Source organism: Amblyomma maculatum, chromosome 3 (assembly GCF_055883805.1).
Source record: "Amblyomma maculatum isolate TAMU_Amacu chromosome 3, ASM5588380v1, whole genome shotgun sequence".
Lineage (NCBI taxonomy): Eukaryota > Metazoa > Arthropoda > Arachnida > Ixodida > Ixodidae > Amblyomma > Amblyomma maculatum.
In genome coordinates this window covers 47,298,918-47,320,914 of record NC_139346.1, presented here as the reverse complement: position 1 = coordinate 47,320,914, position 21,997 = coordinate 47,298,918, and the positions used below count along the sequence as shown (strand labels likewise).

Below are 21,997 nucleotides of genomic sequence, written 5' to 3'. Positions count from 1 at the left end.
CGGAGATAAGGATAGATTGCGGTGTGGTAGCACAGGCCACATCATCACCTCTCCAGGACAAATCACGGCCGTCTCACCCTGGACCGGTTAAACGTCAACTCAATAGGCGATCCCCATCCCACAGCCCCCCTCCCGACATGTGTACACAGCCGCCTCGTTGTCAAACCGCTACCGAAAAATCGGCACTGGCTTAGCTTGGTTAAGCCTGGTAATTGCGAAAGCAATAGCTATGGCTACGCCTAGGTTCAGGTGGTGGTGTAGCTGGTTGTGGTGCTTGTGGTTATCTTATGGCTATGCAGTGATTCTCTGTGGCTACGGCATATGGTTCAACTATTGTTTATTGCGGGGTGCTACCTGGTTATTCTATGTATTACTACTAGAGAGGCAAGGAGTGCCATGGCTGCAACGATATGATTGATTGTGGGTGAGGTTAAGGTAGAATGTACAACTGGCGCTCCGGCACCGGCTGCAACGGCATTCTTTACGCCAGCAGAAATGAAAGCATCCCTGGAGACTACGTTCATTCCACCTGCCGCTAGGCCGCCTGCTATAGTATCCAACCTTGCACCTCCGGTGGTAGCTGCGGCTTCAGCCCCATAATTAGCTTTAGGAGCATGTGGCACAACTGCAGCTCCGCAGTTGGTAGCTACCGCATCGCGAGCCGACGGTGCGAGTTGGGGCCCCTGTTTTTGCTGCAGATGGCGTGAAATCACTCCGGCTGTAGCGCCCCTCGTGGAAGGAGCGGGAGTTAGGCCGCGGTCAATAGCTACCGCCTCGCGCGCAGACAGCACGAGTTAGGGCCCGTTTTTTTGTGGCAGATGGGATGACGTCACTCCGGCTGTAGCGCTCCCTCACGAGGGAAGCGAGAGTTAGGCCGCGGTTAGTAGCTAGCTACCGCCTCGTGAGTTGACGGCGCGAGTTTGGGCCCCTATTTTTGCGCAGCTGTGCTTGGCGGCGCGCCAAAAGTCACGCTAAAGGTCAATGGTAGCTACCGCCTCGCTACGCGAAGGGTTGAGCAGTGAAAGCAGTATTGCTTTCGCAATAAAATATTCATAAGCGGGCTTTGCACGGCGCATTAAGCAGCTGAGCGAGCAGACGTTTGGCGATCAACCGGGCAACAGCAGTGATTGTGTGAAAAAGATGGCTTGCGCCGCAGTTATCACTCGTAACAATACTTTAGTGTTGGCCAACAATCTCCACAATTTACTCGCCGTTGACACATCTGTATCCAATGACTTTTTATTTACACGGAGACACAATGGTAAAGCACTTTTCAGATGTCAGCGGACGGCGCGACCAGGTCGCCCGCTCGGCAGCACCTCGACGACAGAGCCGAGTGGCGGTCCACAACAAGCTCTGCACCTCACGATGACGTTGCTGCTCTCCGGGCTCCCATTGGCTGCTCGTGGCCCGTCGTGTAAATATAACCTGCTGGACGCAGGCGACAAGCTGCTGCCGGACGTTGTGACGTGTCCCTACTATCACACGTCCCTACTATCCGCATATACAACCGTACACATTGTATCTAGCATACCGCTGTTGATGTTGTGCCGTCCAGCATCGACGCACCCTTTCTGTTTGTTCAAATCGTAACTGCTTTTGAAATGGTCAAGCGTCAACGCGCCGACCGTAAGTAAGCTTACTCAAAGAGCATTTTGAATCACTTCCGGGTGAAGGGCAGCAGTTCATAGCCCTACGGGGCTGGGACTGTAGGCCAACGCTGCTTGCGGCAGGGGCTAGCCAGCCGGAAAATTTTTATCTGTATGCCGTCATTGCACCTACCGCCGCTTTGGTGGTGGACGACGGCTGCTGTTGCGGCACGCGTCTTTTTCTCCCTCTCCTTTTTCCTTTCTTCTCTTTTTTCTCTTCTGTCCGCACGAGGCAGCAGCGGAGGTGGCTCAGCGACAGAGCCAGTAGCAGGCCCATGCATTTTCTTTTCCTGCTTCCTACAGCCACAACAACAACAACAACAATCTCTTCATATGGCTGTTCTCTGCTTTTTTCCGGGGTTCATACTTAGGAAGCATATGTATGATTGCTTGGTCTAGGAATCAAATTTCGCCCTCAAGGAGGAACCCTTTCTTCTGGTTGTGCCATTCGCACGATAACCAGTTGAATCTTTCACTATTCTCAGAAAAGCATTACACGCTGCGTTTTCGGTGTAGCCCGAATATTCTTATACACCAGTGAGGGAGATAAGAGGTGAAACTATCAATGGGAGGTCGATCAGGATATGTTTCGACGTTCGAAGCTGCGCGCGCGCTAATCGGAGCGCTGGAGTCATCCGCCTGGAGCACCCGATGCGTCTCTCGCGCTCGAACGCATCCGCCAGCTGGCGGAATGCGTATGGTCGCAGCGCCTCTAAAAACGACCGTACCGCATTCATAAGGGACAAAGAATAATACATTTGCTGGTCCTGGTAGATTAGCATGGTCGGTCTGTAGTTCAAAGGTGAATATCTGTTACCTGCCCTCGCTCCCTATTTTCCAGTCCGAGGGCAGCATTTCATTCTGCAATGACTGCTGAAAACGTTTTGGTAAATAAAGAGATGAGTATATCTTAATTTATTTCATGAACTTTGAATTAATACCGTCGACACCACACGATGAAGAAATGTTTAATGAATCGATTATTTGCCCAAAACCACCAGGATCAATTATAACAGAAAACATACAGCAAACGGTATTACGCGGCACAGTGCATGTCGTATTCAAATTAGACGAGGTAAAATTCAGCAAAATATTTTGTTAAGCACAATGGGGAATTCCGCAGGGTGGAGATGCTCACCAGAAGCGTCCTGAAGTGAAATCGCAATATTTTTATCAGGGTTGACAACACTTCAGAATTTCTTTGGATTTCTTGATTGCATGGCAAGGGGGTATAAAAAAAGTAAATTTTTGTGTCATGTACGTACAGCTTTTGCGTAATCGGCTTCAGCTGCAAAATAGGCTTCCCAGCGGTCAATTCGGTTACTTGCCTTTGTGGAACGAAAAAGGCGTTTCTTTTTATCCAAAAGACGTTTAAGTGTTTGGTTAAACCATGGAGTATGAAGGTTAAATAATGGGAGATACTGAATCCAGATGCGTCGTTAGGATCAAATCTAGAGTGTTAGCCGATTCTGCTGTTTGTCTGGCGGGTGAAGTGACAAGCTAAGTTAAATGAAACACGCGCAGATCTAGACATTGCTGACAATGTGATGAAGCTGGTTTTACAACAGGAATAGGGCCAGACCATGCAATAATAGGGAGATTAAAGTCACCTACTGGACATACGGATGCAATGGGAAACGACCAACAATGTTATTCAGGGCGTCATGCAAACTGTCAAAAAACGCAGCTACAGAATTTAGGGGGCGGTAGCAAACACCCAACACGTATCTCGTATGACCCAGCGTGAGGCAGACTCATACTATTTCCAATTCGGAAACATGCGATATCAGGAAAGAGTGGATGGTTTCTGATATCCCAATCAGCGTTCCACCACCGTATCTGCCTTCCCTATCGGAACGGCAGATATCGTATGTTTTGGGACCATAAAAACGTTCGCTGCTTTCAATTGTTGCGTTCAATCAGGTCTCCGTTAGAATGATTAGATCTGCGTCAGCGGAACCCATAAGAGCTATAAATCGATCGTGTTTGTTCACTACACTCCTTATGTTAGTAAACAGCACCTGAACGTGGTTCTGGCTACCAGTTAACTTTGATTATTATGACGAAGATTGCTGAGAGGGCGCGCTAGGCGTTGTCGCCTCGTTTTCATGCGATCGAGTATTCGAAGCCGGTCCATTGCTTATGTTAGCATATGGTGTGTCTGGGCGGGGCAGTATTCTTTGCTTTAATTCCTGCATACTGTCATTTCACCTGTCATAGACGTAAATCTTTTTATTCACGTGCAGTTTATCATAGCGGGAGTGAAACATGGGCGATTCTGTTAACGATTTCGCAAATCCAATCATTCCGTGTATGCGTTGTAGTTGGTGAGAAGTCTTCAACGACCGATATATCCTGTTCCTTTAGTTTTGATGTTTGCAGAAGCGCACTCTCCTTCACCTTAAAATGAGGAAACCTGACCATTAAAGGTCTGCATTTGCTTTCTTGGTAGCGTCCACAGGGACGATGAGCGCGCTCTATAGCGTTAGGGGGTATTTTAAAGTCTGTGTACTGTGTAAGCAAGCCAACAAGCTTTTCCTCAGTCTGTTCTCATGATTTAGAGCTGTCTTCAACGGCACGGTACACATGTTGCGACGAGCCCGGTCGTCCAGGTCATCGAGACGGGAACGCAGGCTATCGCTTTGCTGAACAACGCCCGGTCGTCCAGGTCATCGAGACGGGAACGCAGGCTATCGCTTTGCTGAACAACGCCGTTAATTGCTTCTTGAACACTTTGTAGACGGTGTTCAAATTCATCAAGATCAGCCGTCCTGGCCTCCGTCTTTGACAGGTGACCATTTAAGTGGTCAATTTTCGATTCAAGTGATTGCTGAGGGGCCTTAATGTCATTTTAACGCCCAACAAATTAGCTTGCTCCTCTGTTAGGATTTTGAGGCGCTCAAGAATTTCATCTAGACGAGCAGAGTCTGCTACATCAGTGTTGTCTTTGTTCGGGCCAGGATTGCTTTCAATGTCACTAGAACACACCAGCAATTCGCTAATCACGTCAATGCAATCTTCACGAAAATCACACTAAGCGTATGGGCTCCGGAGCAGCAGTAAGCACCGGTAACTAGTGTGTTTTGCAAACAGTGAGACGGAGCTATAGACCTGAACAAAGCGGAAGCATGAAGCGTCAGCCATGTCAGCGCGAACGCCGCTCCTAGGCCCACTGAAGCTTGGCCATATGCAGTGGCTTCATAAGTATGTTTCTATATGGTGGCTTCTTATATCCCGCGCTAGTGATGCACTCGTCGATGTGGCTGATGTGGTAGTGGTGATGGAAATGCCCCAAGGGAAACCAGTGACGCTCGGGTGATAAGGCCGGCAAGCATTATCCGATCCAGGAAGAATACATGGGGAGTTACTTTCCATGTCATGGCATTGATAGAGTCCAAGCAGGCAGATCAAAACCTGAACAAAGCGGAAGCATGAAATGTCAGCCATGTCTGTCAGCGCGAACGGCGCTCTCGAGCCCAGTCTGGTATTTGATATGTGATGTTTTTACAATCGGCTGTTTTTGTCACAGACGACGGTGTGTAAAGGCTACTGCATACGGAGTTTAGCTGAGTTTAGCTGATTATGGCTTTACAAGTGTCCTGTTAGTAAAACTGAGTCGTAATGCCTGGCCCCTGTTTTAGGAGCTAAGGCTGTATTTTGAGAGCCGACAGGCGCATCACAAAGCCCAGCGGGCAGCCTAAGGTACCTGGGCGCAGTATGTTCCAGGCCACTGGCTCACATGACTTCACTGATACTCAAGCACGCGATCTTTCCAATGACACCTGACGGTACTATACGACTAGGCAATATAATTATAACGAATGGCGGAAATTAGCAACCTTAAACAAATGCCATACTTCGTTTTTCTTTTTTTGGCGTAATCCATTTTCTTTCGTCTTGGTTTAGTAGTGGGGAGAGGTTGTATGTGCGGTTTGACATCTTGAAACTGTAAGTTGGCTGCGAAAGATACGCATGTACCTTTCAGTGGCGTTGGTTACGATTGGGATGCTTTTATGCCCCACTTCCGTAGAACTGAGGTCGCCTTGGTTAAAGTTCGATCCCAAAGTCCGATTTTGGTGGCCAAGCCGCAATGACACAAATGCAGTGCGGCAGGTAACATTTAATGCAAAATTACTAGTATTCCAAAAGTGTATAAAAAAAATGGGTGAGACCTCCTGGTAGCATTTCATTAATGAGGAGAAGTTGAACATCAAGGCCCCATAAGATACACGAAGGAAATTTCAAAGTATGCAGAACAACGCTTTCAAATTAATACTCACAAATACGGGCGGTCATAGTCCTCGATTATGGGACCTCCTGACGGACACTTAGTGGATGGATTATGTTCCATGTAGTAAAATAAAATATTTCTTTTGCTGATATCTGGTGATGGTCAGGTACATGGTTCAATTCCTGGTTTTTGTTATCTTTATCTAATTAGTGTGATAAACGAGAGAGGAAATGTTACGAAGATAATATTACCTCTACTGCAGCAGTTATTAGTTAAACAAGCTCCTATATAAGGCTGCATATCCTAAAACCTACCCAATTAGTTGGTCGAGAGCTTTTGTTTGCTACAGAGTGTCATATTGACAGTGTGCTCATTAACAAAAACAAACAAAAACAAGCTGTTGCTGCTTAGCAAAGTCTTCTTGACAACAATGCTCTCTGAAACCTCACTTTACTCTAACGAGTGTCGTGTTCCTTAGCAGTTCCTAGAATGCGTCATTTTCTTCTCATCCCACTGTGTTCAAACGCTTAGGTCTGCTCAGGAGTAAGCAATGAGCGCGCCACGGTAGTACTACGAATTATAATGCCGCTGTCGCTTCTATTTCTATTTCCGTTGAGCTGTAAGTGTTTCTAGACGGCATGGTCCAGTGGCTTTCAGTGTGACGAAATTACCGCAAGAGCCATTTTCGCTACTGTGGGAAGGCGTGGCGCGGGTGTTTGCGCTGCTTTAATTAAACGCCTTACGCGTTGTAATAAGATTAGCCGTTGGTATAATTGCAACTGCAGAATAATTTCCCGGCGCGCACTCCGGCCCCTGGTGCAGCAAAGTACTTTATAATTACTTCTCGTGTGAGGCGAACTTTATTTCAAAAGAAGATATTCACGTGACATAACCGACGACATTTTGTGGTTCACTGGGTCGGTTCAGCAATGCGGACAAATGCAGGAGGCTATACTTCCATCGAAAACGCTAGGAGCCTTTCGTAGCAGTGTAAAGACAACAACATAGTGGCCTCTGTGTCACGAAAAACTGGCATGAGACACACAATGAAATGTCTTTTAATAGTGGGCAGATCGCGATGTGATTGAATTTCTTGGCCGAAATGAGCACTTCATCCGTGGCAGCTAATCGCAATGCGCTAAAAAGAATGTAGTGTTCTCTTTAAATTTATATTCAGAAACTCTCAGCTGTGTGCCCCACAGGCCACCGCTTCTCTATACTAAGCCATGTATTGCCTCAGCAGATATCTTTTATGCCTTTTGTAGTGAGTACGACCCGCTTCTGTACTGTTTGCGCGCTAACAGAAGTTTGAAAGCATCTTCAATGAAATCTATAATGCAGTCGGCTGGCGGGAAATTGACAGTGCTGATTATATACTAGGCACACCCGCAAGATTTGGTTTTCTGTGACTTGCGTGGCATACCATTACGTTTCTGCGAGGAGGTTAAGGTTTGGGACCATGCAAATTTGAGAAATAACCGTATACATGATGCCGACCCAAATCTGAACTATGACCGAAGCTATGGGAAGTAACCAGGTAGTAATCTGCACAGCAGTACTCTATTGCACTTTGCGTCATAGCCTTAATGCACACTTACATATAGATTATGAGTACTTCATCTGTTCAATCATGTCATGCCTCCAAATGATGTAAGCACATCGAAACGTGGCCGCACCTTGCATCATTTAATTCCTCGTATTGGAGCTGATGTCTACTAGGTATAACCGGTGCACTGGACGAGGAGAGTGTTGAAACGATTCTTTGCTGGGCTGTTGAAGGCCGGCTCCTCTGCTGCTTCCATCGTATTGACGTCATGCGCACGCGACAACCCAGCGAGCAATATAGTGACACCCAGGCGGGCCCTCGTTGAAAATTTGTCCGGCCCGACCGATGTCGAGTGCAAAGTTTTCAGCCTTACTTCAGACCTTGCGTCCATGCTTTAGCATGGCATTTGAAAAACATGCTCATAGCCAACTTTAAGAACCCAGAGCGCGAGCGACATAGATATTAATCTAACAAAGCCGCCAGCAAGTGCACATATACATGAACTGTTAAATTTGCTTCTACGCATTAACCGGCGACATTATTTATAAAACGTATCTTACTGCGACAAAGGTTTACAGCCTCAATCTATTAGGCTTTGATACAGCACTGCAATGTATTGCAAACCTTCTTTATGAGTGCAATTTCCCTTTCGACGCTAAAAAAAAATAAAACACGTCTCGTAGACAAAACAGATTAATTGTAATTTAAATGCAAATAATTTAAACTCATAGTGTTAGTCTGTAGCTTCTCTCTCGCGCGCGCTCAGAGCAGTACAGCGTGGAATTAGTCTGTAATGCAGGCAGGGAAAATGGCGGTCGGGGCACCACTCAACAGTAGGAATTAATCTATTGCGTTTTCTGTCTGCTTTCACATATCACACAGCAAAGCAATAGATTTGAAAGCGGGAAATTTTCTTCCCTTCGTATATAGAGATCTGCAGGTAACATTGCGCATGGCGACGGTGCGATCCATGATGCTGGCGTGGTTCCTACGGCTGCCTCGCAGTCTCTTCTCCGAGGCCATACCGCCCACCTGTCGAGCGGAAATCCGAAAGACAGCAGTGCCCATCACATGCCACGGCCATTTCTTCGTCCGCCAGCACTGTCATGGCAGGTATGTATACGTTGCCGTGGCATTAGTGTCGATAAGGCCCAACGAGCTATGTGTGCAACGTGAAATGTGGCAGTCATTCGCCGTCATAATAAAAAAGCTTCGAGATCTTCGACTATTATGAAGAAGCCTAAAAACATTGAAAAAAAAAGGATATTCAGGATAATTAGAAGCTAATGTGTAATTTTATTGCCCAGTTCTGACGAGAAGACGTCAATCCCAACATCAGGTTACCTTTCGTGAGCAGTAATATACAAAAAGAATTTAAATTCAGGTAAGTGGGTTTAGCAACGACAGATTTGATTGTAAACGTAAGTGTGTAATGATTTTCTCTGCACTGATCATAGAGGCTAGCTCGTTCTGCACTCGGGATCGATGCTCATGACTCAGCAGCCTGGCCTGCACGTCAGACTGCCGATAAAGGAGACAGGTGGTGTACAGTCGAGCGCGATTTGAAGGTTATCGAGCGAGCGTCGACGGAGAACATGAACAGCGCCATGGCCCAGAATTCTTTGCCAAGGCAAGGGAGGTATCAGGCCAGCTTCCCTCACTCTTTTTGCTGTTCCTTAAGCAGCCGTCACTCCCTGCTGGGCTGTCAGTTTTTTGTTTTGTTTTTTGTTCTGCAAACAGGCAGTGATCGTAGTGCGCTCGATGTATTTTTCGTTATTATCTTAAATTCGACACTTTTACGCAACAAATGGAAAGCTTAGAATGGAGAACAAGGGTGAAGAGTTTGTCGCGGGGTGATGGTTGTTCTATGGAACAGCGAACTAGGGAGAGAAGAGTGCGAAATCATGATTTCTCCGGTTCCAAAACCGGTCGGCAGGTGCCTGGTGTGCTAGGCTAGTCGACGCTCGCGCGATAACCTTCAAATCGCGCTCCACTGTACGTTTAGGGGTAGGGAGAGAGATCACGAGATTCCGACGGCTAAAGTGACTGAATCTCTAAAAACATCGCACCTGTTATCCGCCACATCTCTAATTGAGCAATTACCACACGACCCAGAGCACACTTAAGCCGAAGTGAAAAATCCAACGTTGCGCCTTGAGTTCAAAGAATGGAAAACAAAATGAAGGAAGTGCGAAATTTCCGCATTCGATTATGTGTTAATAAGCCAAGACAAACCTCAGACTGTGATCGGTTCCGCATCACTACTACTTGTTACTTGTAATGACAGATGTTTACTTCATTAACCTAACACCGGAAAATGGCAGGTTGATCGCATGAACCTTTTTTTCAAGCGAAAGCCGAAAGAAATTGAAAGAAAATATTAATGAATAACCTTCCTATATGCCATCTAGAGCTGGAGCGCGTGCTTCTTAGGTCCAAATAAATGACACTGTAAAAGAACCTCAGCTGTGTTCTCTTCTTTGCCGCACTGCTTTTTGCCCAGTTACGTTCGCGTGGTTCACCGCTAACATATATATGTCACTGTTTCGAGCAGCTCACCGTGCGCAGCGCTTCCGCGATTGCTTTCCTACCACGTTGGCTAAATGGATACCGCTGTGCGGAGTCCGTGACAAAGGAGTTTTATTCAGTGTCACTGTATATGTCTTTAAACACGGGTAACATGATACAACATTTTTGCCAAGGTTGTTGATGTATTGCACTTTTGGCTGCTGCTAAAGGAGAGTATTTCACGACGCACTAGTTGCAAGCAAAATAAGACCTATCTCGGTGTGGGTCGCTCAGCCCGATAAGTTTGTCCCACAGGGATCACCCGCTGTAATAAATGATTTCCATCCTCGAGGCACATCCCGGCACATTTTCATTTCTGCTGCATCTTGATAGTCAGCGTCAAATATTTGTAATTTATGAGTAATAAAATGCAGATAATATTCTTAATGCGCTCTTCATGTGAAGGTGCGTGACCTTTCGGATATGCTGACGTCCACTTTTCCCAAAACGCCTGTGCATCACCAGGTCATGCATCTCTTTTCAAAAGTACTAATCTCTGTGATAGGTATTTTGAAAGGCATTATTGGAGGTAAACCTAAGAAAATGTTGCGCCAATACATGTACAACTCCTTTCGAAGAAAGGGTTCATTGCCGCAGCCTGACATTGCGCCATATGTCTCTAAACATGCTGATGAAAATGCCCATGCTATCGCGTCAACTCTTACGATCCGACTCGAAAGAATCATCGAATCGCCACTCACGCCACCGACATGGCATGCGCAGTAAAGGGGAATCCATATTCCTTTTGTTGCGTTGGAAATTTTTTCTAGTTAGTGCATGTGTCTGTCGTTCACGTGTTTCGTATTCCCTAGCGCTGTTTTACTCGATTCTTAAGTATGTACCAACCAGTCCGTATTTGCCCTCTTCTGAACTTTTCTTACGTTTTCAATTTTGAAATTGTAGTTATCTAATCTAGCCAGGAAGGAGTGGTTGGGGGCCGAAATTCGCTAGCTTTCGCCAAAGCACCAATAATTCCACACGCCAACCTAGAAATTGAAGCACAGCAGTCTTAAAAACGCTGCTGCGAACAATGATCAGACAGCAATATTTTGCGTTTTGCAGAGATTACACACATGTCATCTTTTCCGGTGAGAATATTACCGTTTGTTTCAGTGACGTTATAAGAGTGCTTGTCGGCATTGGTGTAAGAAATCTGTATCGAGTTCGGCATAATTGGAACAAAAATTGCGGCGATTTTCTCAGCGATAGTTACATCCTTTTAAAGTGGCAAATTGATCAAGACATACTGTCACAGAAGCCAGTAAAAGTGGGTCGGTAGGTTTACTTTCACCTACGCAAAGACACCGGCAAAAGGAGGCACGGAACCAACTGGCGGTCGAGCACCGAGAGCGAAGAAGATGAGCGCGTTCCAGTCTACCAACCTCGCCACATGACGGCGCCAGTAAGATAGCATTGCGGCATTGCCCCTCCCAGTGCCCCCCCCCCCCCCCTAGTGGAAAAGGCATCCTCCCCATGCCGAGTGGCGAGGTCGAAGATAACCGTAGTCGGCGAGGATGCCGCGTTTACCTAAAGCAGTTAAAGGAAGCAAAAAACAAAGACACATCTAGCATTAAATCGCCGAGTGGCGAGGTCGATGATAACCGTAGTCGGAGAGGATGCCGCGTTTACATAAAGCAGTTAAAGCAAGTAAAAAACAAAAACACATGTAGCATTGAATCCCACAAATTTATATTACTGACGCCGCCATGTGGCGAGCTCGGGAGACTGGCACACGCTCGTCTTCTCGCTCTCGGCGCTCGCCTGCCAGTCGCTTCCGTACCTCTTTTTGACGGTGCCTTTGCGTAGGTGAACGTAAACCTGCCTACCCAGTTTTACTGGCTTCTGTGACATTTTTGGTGGAGTTTCCGGGTACATCCCATGTACAGTCTAGCGTCTCTCATAGCCTGAGTCGCTTTGGGACGTTAAACCCCACAAACCACGTGCAGTCTAGAGCAATTTGAAGGTTAGCGCGCGAGCGTCGACTAGCCTAGCGTTCCAGGTGCTTAGCGGTCGGTTTAGGAACAGGAAAAATCAAGATTTTGGATTATTATTTCCCTCGTTCGCTGTTCTATGCTACAGCAATCACCCCGCGATGCACTCACACCTTTTGTTTTGCATGATTTCTTTCTAGTTTAAGCTTTCCATTCGCTGCGATAATGTGCGGACTTGTTTGCCTGTTATCTTCGAGGACGATAAAAAAATGGGTGGAAAAACGTCACGCGCAATATGACCACTCCTTGCTCTCGAAATCAAAAACAAACCAAATTAAAAAGCTACTCGCCCAGAAGGGAGTGGTAGCTGCAAAGGAACAGCGAAGAGAGTGAGGGAAGCTGGTCTGATACCTCCCTCGCCATGGCAGAGGATTCTGGGCCATGGAGCTTTCATGTTATCAGTCGAAGCTCGCGCGATAACCTTCAAATCGCGCTCGACTGTACGAATATCCTCTTGGTGTCCCCTACGACCATCTACACACCTTGGACACTACATCTGTACACAATGCGAGCCGCCGCTTGAGAGGCCTAGCTCCTGTGTGGCCCCCTTGTATCCCCATCACGAACCATGACGAATACAGCGGAAAGCTTGACCATCTAGCTTCCCATGAGTGCCCAGCCGCTAATCTGCCACACTCCGCGTATGCGAACGCCGTTTCATGTCGACAAGATTGAAAACGTTGAGGACTGGTTGACCAGCTACGACCGTGTCGCTGTGTTTAATGCGTGGGGCGAGGAGCGGAAGTTGCGGAATATTTATTTCGCACTAGAGGATGCCTCCAAGATGTGGTTTGAAAACAACGAGGGCAACATTACCACCTTGTAGGATTTCCGGCGGCAGCTTCCCGGAACATTTGGCAACGATAAAGAAAAGAGATGGCTGAACTCGCTCTGCAGTCCAAGCACCACGGCCTAATGAAATCGTCGCCATATTTGTCGAAGAAATTACTCGGCTTTTCAACCGGACGGAGCCGGCCATGTCGGAGCCAAAGAAAGTGCGCTACCTTATGCGAGGCGTGAAGGAGCAGCTGTTTGTTGGCCTTGTACGTGACCCTGCATGCACTGCGGCTGATTTCACGAAGGAAGCAACAAGTATCGACCGTGCTCTAAATCAGCGATTTGTGCATTTTGATCGCTCTGCGAACATCACTGCTGTGGACTTCCGCTTGCCGATGGCCGGAAACGATTCTGAAGCCCTTTGTGAACTCATCCGAAGCATTGTGCGCGAATAGCTAGAGAAGCTGCCCTCTCTGGAGCAACACCCGCGTGTTGGGGGCATCTCGGATGTTGTGCACGAAGAGCTCCGCCAAGAAGCGTTAATTGTTGGGCTAGTTCGTGATCAGTCTTAAAATTCATCTTGTTTTGCGCAAAAGGATAGGTCACAGAGTAATAAAACATGTACAGTGGCACGTACAGTAAGAAGACACACAAAAGACACGTACCACAGCGCCTGTGGTGTACGTGTCTCCGTACTGTGTATCTTGTCCTTTTGCGCTAAATAATATGAATTTTAAGCTCCGCCAAGCAGTGCCGTCAGTACCATCACCCCAGCCGCCTGCTCCGTACATCATGACGTACAGCGACGTGTTGCGTACCCCTGCGCCAGAACCATCGGCACCCTGAAACCCTGCTCCTCCCGCTCGTCCTACATCCCGATATCCAGTTTCGACTGGTGTGCCTGACGCTCGACCAACCCGTTCGCAAAGCATACGCATGGCGCATGCCGGACAATCAAGCTTTGCGCTTTCACTGCGGCGAAGCCGGTCACGTACTGCGCCACTGCCAGTACCTTCGGATGGGCTTGCGAGGATTTTCACCGGATGCCCCTCGGCCTAACTGTGGCGAACGACCTTGGGTCATTTGCCAATAACTCAGCGACAACGTCTCACCTGCGTCCCTCCAGCGACGTCAGTCCAGGTGACCATTGCTGCGACAGTTTTCCCCCAGCCGCCGCTTTCCTTCAGGCAGTCTCCAAGTCCGCGCCAGGAAAACTGAAGTCGGCGACCCTAGGGGGTAGGGCCGCCATCGACGACCACTACGACCAACATCTTCCGCTTACCGATTCGATTACACAGACCGACCTCCGGCCCTTCGCTCCGACCTACAGTCCGACAATTGTTCGCCGATCGCCGAAGCATTCCTGCGACGCCCCCATTCAACGCACCGCCCGAATAACGAGACCGACCACCTCCCGATGATCACAGAAGCTTACCTTCTGTGATCATCGGTAAGCTCACCTTCTGTGAGCTTACCTTAATTCGACGCAACGAACGACCCGTCAGCCCAACGATGCCTCACACGCCGCACTTTGTCGACGGTGAGCTACCTTCCGGCGAGATACCGATCGTCGGTGATAACCACCAGACGATTCCCCTTGCTCTAATTTTTGCGTTATGAGTCATGGCCTTCCTACCACCCTGCGAAAAGTCTTTACCCCTTGACACGGAGCCCCGATAAGGACAGCCGGAGGACATGTGGAAACGCCACTCGTAATGTGCGCCGCTGGCGTCGCGATTCGCCGCATAACTTCCTTGTGCTGCTTCTTTATGCTAGCAGAGGGCTCCAAGGACCTGCTTCTCGGCCTTGATTTTATCAGAGAACGCTGCGCAATCATCGACCTCCGTGCCTTCATGGTGACTTTTTTTCACTCACCGCGCAATATCCTACGACTACAAACAGCACAGCGACCACTACACAGGAAGGCCAGCTTTCCGAGTCTGCGACGACCATGTCACTCTACCTCCACGCACCAGCTTGTTACAGTGCGGTGCGAAAACCCTCCCGCCTCGCGGAAACGAACGTGGATTTGTTGCTGAGTCTACTAGTCTGCGTCGCTCGGGGGGTCTTTGCCTTGAGTAATAAACGAACTGAACTGCTTTTAACGAACTTTAGCGCCGAATACCGTAATTTACCGTAAGGTACAGCCATCGCTTATTTTGACAATGTCAGTGCGCTCTCCACCCACTGCGCCCTTTCGCTGGCTAATGACAACCCTCCCGAGAGCACCGGACATACTGTTCAAACTGACGTGAATCCTGCTTTGGCTCTTACCCAGAAACGCCGCCTTCAAGCAATTTCGGACACTTAACGTGACTGCTTTGCCGTCACTTTCATTGTGAAACAGACGTCAGTAGCCAAACATCCAATTTTAGTTTATCCCACCGAGCGCCCTATCCGCCAACACCCCTACCGAGTATCGGTGAGAGAACGAAAGGCTATTCGGGCGCAGGTTGGTGAAATGCTCCGCGATGATGTGATCCAGCCGTCCACAAGCTCATTGGCCGCACCAGTTGTGCTGGCCGCTAAAAAGGACGGAACACGCAGATTCTTTGTCGACTATATGAGGCTCAACAAATTTACGAAAAAAAAACGTCTACCCATTGCCTCGAATCGACGGCTCATTCGACCGACTCCGCTATGCTCGATACTTTTCATCGCTCCATCTACGCAGTGGGTACTGGCAGATTGAAGTCGATGAACGTGATCGAGAGAAGACCGCGTTCATTACTGCTGATGGACTGAATGAATTTAAGATGCTTCCCTTCGGTTTGTGATCCGCTCCAGCAATCTTTCAAAGAATCATGGAGACTGTCCTAGCCGACCTGAAATGGCAGAAGTGCCTCGTCTACTTTGACGACGTTGTCATTTTCTCTGCTACCTACGAGGAGCACCTATATCGTTAAACCTTGATGATGAGATTGTCAAGTAAACGTTGTTGGACAGCACTGTCTACAGTAGCCAAATAAATATCAGAATCACAGGGCCAACCGATGCTTCAGTGTAGATTCCAGATTTTTGAATCAGGAACTGATCCCTGTCGACACAGCTGTAGACAATGTAGAACTAAAGGAGGCCAATAAACTTGTCCTGGCATAGTTTGGTCTTGTTCTGGAAACTAATCGCGCCGACTTCGTCACTTGTTTGGAGCACTGCATTCAGCAGGCCACCGTAGGGGATAGAGTAGAAAATGTCCTCAACGTCGAGAAAGCCGTAGCAGCTCCTGTCCTTTGCGCATGTCCTCGACCACTTTTAATGAGCGGCGCACGTTAAAAGGATCAGCTCTCCCAGACAGAGGAGGTTGTCATTTAGAAAATGACTGATGTGCTTCTGCCAAGTACCTCTTTCAGAAACGATTTTTCGGAACAGGCACTCTGGTTTATGTGTATATGCCAGTAAAAAGCACTTCAAGGCACTTTGCTTTCGCTTTGTCTACATTTTTCTAATTTTTCCGTATTTGTTCTAGCTGACAATCAACAAGCGAATCGCCGCTGACTTCTTTGATTCTCGAGAGTCCATTGGCCTAAACGTCTTTACTATAGCAGGTCACAGCCTGTCAATCAGGCTAGTCTCTCCTCTTCTACCCTCCCCCTTTATTCCCCCATTCCTCTTCCCCAGTGCAGGATAGCCAACCGAAGTTCATTCTTTCTGGTGAACATCCCTGCCTTCCACCCTCCTTTTCTCCTCCTCTATAGCGGGTCAACGCCTTCTCATCAAAAATATCAAATGGCGTCACTTCAAACCTACCTTTCTTATCAGACTGTGACACCGTAGGTTGTTTTCTGTGTCTGTGCTGTGTCTCCACTTGTCCTCGTCGTAAATATGCTGCACCGACAATGTCTAACCAACTTGACCAGGCATCTACCTTCTTGCAAGAATGTGGCTACTTTAGTAAGCGTAGGACGTACTGTCTGGTCATGACTTACGTTTTTGATTTCAGATTCAGTTCAGTTCAGTCATTCAGTCGTGTCCGACTCTTCGTGACACTATGGACCATATCACGCCACGCTTTCCGGTCTCTCACTATCTTCCTAACATCACATAACTTCATCTGCAGCGCCTCGAGGATGACATATAAACATCGAGTTCGTTGCCTACCCCTTCTCCGGTGACCCTTAACCTTTCCCAATATCAAATCTTTCTAGAGCGACTCCTCTCTTTTCATCAGATGACCAATGTAGCTGAGCTTTAACTTTAGAATTTGACCCTCCAATGAGCAGTCAGTGCTTATGGTCGACAATATCGACTGATTCGATCTTCTGGCCATCCAAGAAACTCTCACGAGTCTCCGCTAGCACCACAATTTAAACGCGTCAATTCTTCGGTGGTCAGCCGCCTTCACAGCCCAACTCTCGCATCCATACAACACAACTGGAAAGACCATAGCACAAAATATACGGATCTTGGTTGGAAGTCTAATGTCTATGCTGTTTACTAGGGAGGTCAGGCTAGCCGTAACTCTCTTTGCCAGAAGCAGGCGTATCCTAATTTCTTGGTTGCAGTCTCCTTCCGGGGTAATCTTGGAGCCCGAGAAGAGAAAATCTGTCACAACTACCACTTCTTGTCCCTTGACGCTCAAGGACTTGATAGGGCAAGACGTCATGATATCTGTCTTTTTAATGTTCAATTTAGGCCCAAATTTCTCACTCTCTTCTTGTACACGCATCAGAAGTCTCTTGAGTTCCACTTCACTTTCTGCCATTAAAGTGGTATCATCAGGAAATATAAGGTTGTCGATATGTTTTCCAGCAATCTTCACTCCAGCTGAAGACTCGTCTAGACCGGACTTCCTAATTATGCACTTATCATATAGGTTAAATAGGTAGGGCGACAGCATGCAGCATTCTCCCACTCCTTTCTCAACCGGAAATCAATCAGTAAGATCATGCCTAGTTCTGACTGTGGCCTCCTGCCCTCCATACAGGTTCCTGAAGAGACAGATGAGGTTAATTGGAACTCCCATCTCTTGCAGAGCTTGCCACAATCTGTTGCGATCTACGCAGTCAAACGCTTTCGCATAATCAATAACGCAGAAGTAGATGGGTTTCTGAAATGCTCTTGGTTTTTTCATGATCTAGCGAAGATTGGTAATCTGGTCTGTAGTTCCTCTTTTCTGCGAAACCGAGCTTGCACGTCCGGAAGCTCCCGATCCACCTGATGCTGCAGCCTACTTTGGGAGATTTTCAACATCGCCTTGCTAGCTTGCCAAATAAGCGCGATCGTGCGGCAGTTGAAACAATCTTTGGCACTGCCTTTTTTTGAAATAGGGATGTAAACTGACCTCCTCCAATCCTCTGGCCACTGCAGGGTTGTCCAAATTTGCTGAAATAATGTATAAAGAAACTAAACAGCGTCATGGTTGAGGTTTTGAAGCCACTCAGCTGGAATACCATCAGTTCCGCTAGCTTTGTTCTTAGCAAGGCTAGCTAAGGCTCATTCAACTTCACTCTTCTGGATTCCCGGCTCGAGATCAGTAGTCACAACCGTCTTATGTTGGGTTTGCACATCCTTGTCCTTCTTGTACAGTTCTTGTGCGTTTTCCCGCCACCTCTTCTTTATCTCTGAGGCTTCAGTGAGGTCCCTGCCTCATTTGTCCTTTATCACGTTCAGCTTAGCACAGAAGCTTCCTTTGATATCTTTGATTTTCTTATACTGAGCTCTTCTGTTCCTCAATTGGCTGTTGTCATCAACTGCTTGGCACTGTATGTTCAGGAATTCACTCTAATCTCTCCTTGCTATTTTCTGAAAATCCGCATTGAGAACCATGGATATTTTTCTTTCCCCATAAGTTTTGCCATCCTCCTTTCCTCAGCTATTTGCAAAGCCTGTTCAGATAACCAGTTTGTTTCTTGTATTTATTTTGCTTGGGAACTGCCTTAGTAGCAACTTCTTGTATTATATCACGAACATCAGTCCACATCTCTTCAGGCTCCCTGTCTTCTATATCTAATTATTGAAATCGATTCCCCGCTTCCACAGCATATTGTGATGGAATTTGATCCAGATTATATCTGAAAGGCCTGCCAGTTTTCTGCGTTTTCCTAAATCGAAGCTTAAATTTAGCAACAAGAAGCTGATTATCGGTGCCACAATCGGCCTCAGGCCTTGTTTTTACTGCTGTATAGCGCTTCTTCATCTCTGCCGGCAAAGAATATATTCTATCTGATTCCTGTACAGACCTTCCGGTGAAGTCTATGTGTACAGGCGCCTCTTGTGCTGTTGAAAATGACTATTCGCTGTGGTCAAGTTGTTTTCTTGACAAAACTCTACTAGCCTCAGCCAGCATTTGACTCACGAAGACCGAACTTGCCTGTAATTCCGGATATGCCTTCGTTCCCCACCTAAGCATTCCAGTCTCCTATGAGAAAAAGGACTTATGATGATGGAGTGCGGTCTAAAAGACATTGCAGGTCAGTATAAAATCTCTCAACGTCAGCTTCTTCAGCAGTAGTGGTTGGAGCATAGACTTGGAAGGATTAGCAGTTCCTTATCCTGGTTGCGGGAGTGGTTAGCCACGTCGCTAACCATTGCAAACAACTCGAGGCGGTTGGTTGATGGTTTATACGAGTCCTTCGACTCTTTCCTTAAGATAGCCTAGATATCATTCGAAAGCCAAACATCGCCGATAAAGAGGACCCATTTTGTTGGCCTTCTTGGCCCGGTTCTGGACAGGCTGAGTTCCTTTGGCACGCTCGCTGCCAAAGGATCTCGGTGACGTGGGCCACTAACTTCTTTAAACTTTCATGCTTTCGTTCCTCGCCGTCACTAGTGCAATCCACCTGGATATAAAAGCTGAGGCGATCTTGATACAGCCCCACCTGCCTCTAGTACTCAGACTTGAGGGCATTGCTGACCCGTAGTGCTTGGCCCGAAAAGGGCCGAAAAATAATGCCTTAACCTCGATTGGGACGATCCCTTGCTTGAGCCAGGAGGAGAGCACTAACTGGCAGGTCGTTAAGGCTGCCAGGTTGACAAATATGGCTGACTACTGCTTGGTTTTTCTCATAGTAAAGAGCTCAATGTAGGAGAAATATGTGTTGAATCAAAACTTTTGCATGGGCTATTTTTTCATGGCAAAATGGGTAGAGAACAGCGTGAAACAAACGAGGACGAAGAAACATGTCAACACAGGGCAGGCGCTGACTAGTAACTGTTTATTTTCTAAAATCAAGCTCGATAAATACCGTACACTGGACCACGAGGTACAATAACACATTTATAGTAAAGCTCGTCCTTTCAATGGTTGCAAAGCAAGTGAACTTACTTCCTCTCGTGTCCGCTCCAACCATAGAAGGGACGATAAATGAAAAAGGAGTGCAAAGCCGAAGGAAGGGGAGGCCAGAAGGAAAAAACGTGAAAAGATGAAAAAGAAGGAAGAAAAGTGAATCGACTTTAAACCATCCTAGCATACGGTCCAGTCAAAAGATGAATAGTCTTAAAACCCTCACTTCAAACGGCCTAGTCAATCAACAACAGCCAGAAAGGAACTAGGCAAATAAATAAATAATATACCTACATGCAGCAGTTACACGACAAAACAACGAAAATCAAATAAGAGAACAGCGCGGGAGCTTCGATAAAAAAACGAAAAAGAAAAAAGAGAGAAACACAAAGCCATACCCAAAAGATTCACACGACACTGGCATCAATTAGTGGCTGTGTCAAAAACATCAGGCCCCTTCTAAGAATTTCTGTTCCTTGTCCTGCATAGAATTTTAGGGAGAGCTGATGTATGTGTCCTCAGATATATCAATGCAAAATACTTTAATAATTTTCCTTTCAATCTTCTTGTTTGCTGTAGTCAAGAACTTAGTGTTCGAGGTCAGAGGCTGAACGTCATGGTGGAGTTGATTGCAGTGACTAGACATATGCCCCACGACTCGTTTTTTACATGATGAACGTGCACACTGCCTATTTCATTATTACAGCCGCCAGTCGGACAGACATACTTTTCCACATGCGAGAGGAACCTGGTTCACTACTCTTGTTCTGTAATATGTACTTGCTGGCATTCTTTACAGTGCAAGCTGGCGTTTTCTACCTATTCAGCAAATCTTGGCCTATTTTCATGGACCAGACAGGACGACATCCACATCAAGCCTCGCAGCTTCCTTTTGATGTTATGCGACAGCTTGTGGATGTACGGAACAACGGCCAAACGTTTCTTTTCGGCCTTCATTATTTTGCTGTCATTCTTCATGTTCTGAAGCAAAGCTTCGCCCAGGCGATTGCCCGCTTCACCAGTTTGAAATGCGAGCTTTTGTAAGGCAAGAGACCTTTCTTAGACCTCTCGTTGTAGGCTCAATACACATGTACTTCCTGAAAGAGTGCCATAAAATCCAAAAACTGGCTCCTGGCATCTTCTGCAATGTCGCCGACGAAATCCAACCTATATGAAGAAGCCTTGAACAATCCAACGAAACCATTAATAGCTCTTTGTATGTCAGCGGCTGCTGCATGCTCTACCAAAATCAGACAATCGTCCACCAATCGAAAAACTTGATGATGTGGTTGTCACGTAAAACTTGGACAGCTTTCTCTACAGTGGCCAAATAGATATCAGAAAGCAGAGGGGCAACCGATTATGCGGTGCAGATTCCGGATTTTTTAGTCAGGAACTTCGTCCTCGTTTGTTTCGCACTGTTCTATCACCATTTAACCATGAAGCAACTAGCCCAGACAAGTCTTAATGTCCATAATTCTATAATAATGTATTGAGGCCGCAGTTCTAAAACGAGCCAAAATACTTTCATAAGAACTCATAATTACAAAATATTCGTGATAAACACTTTACTGTTCTAATATTGTCGCACAGTTTGGAAGCTTTAACCATCTTTAAACTTGATTCTAATCAGGTCATCGGATGCGCTTATACAATTCAAAGCATACCAGAACAAAGTTACGGATTTTATTCGTCATGCAAAAACGAATACATGGAAAACCTCTTCAACCAAGCATTATAAAAAAGGGGCGACCTTGTGGGAAAAAAAATAAACCGAATTTTAATCAAGTTAACTGCTACTAGTGTACTTGAAATCTTGGTGAACAATGAAAGAGTCAGTGGGAAACAACTAGCCGATGAGTTCAATAACTACTTTGTGTCTCAGGCAGTTTTCGGGAAGCACAGTTCTAATAACGTGAAGTGCTTTGACCCGCGGGTCGTCTCCAGTGCATTCTTGTCTCCTGCCACATTGAGCTGCCCACATGTGTATTAGTTTGGGGCCGTCCTCCTCCT

At 46.8% G+C, this 21,997-nt stretch overlaps 1 protein-coding gene across 1 annotated transcript in view; it reads left to right on the top strand.

Annotated features, from left to right (window-relative positions):
• The first annotated feature begins 8,378 nt into the window (after positions 1–8,378).
• Positions 8,379–21,997, top strand: part of LOC146194705 (sn-1-specific diacylglycerol lipase ABHD11-like) — a 58,809-nt gene continuing 45,190 nt past the window's right edge. The window contains exon 1 of the mRNA XM_084596621.1: positions 8,379–8,539. Coding sequence (XP_084452747.1) covers positions 8,379–8,539 — 161 coding nt within the window. The remainder of the gene's footprint in view (positions 8,540–21,997) is intronic.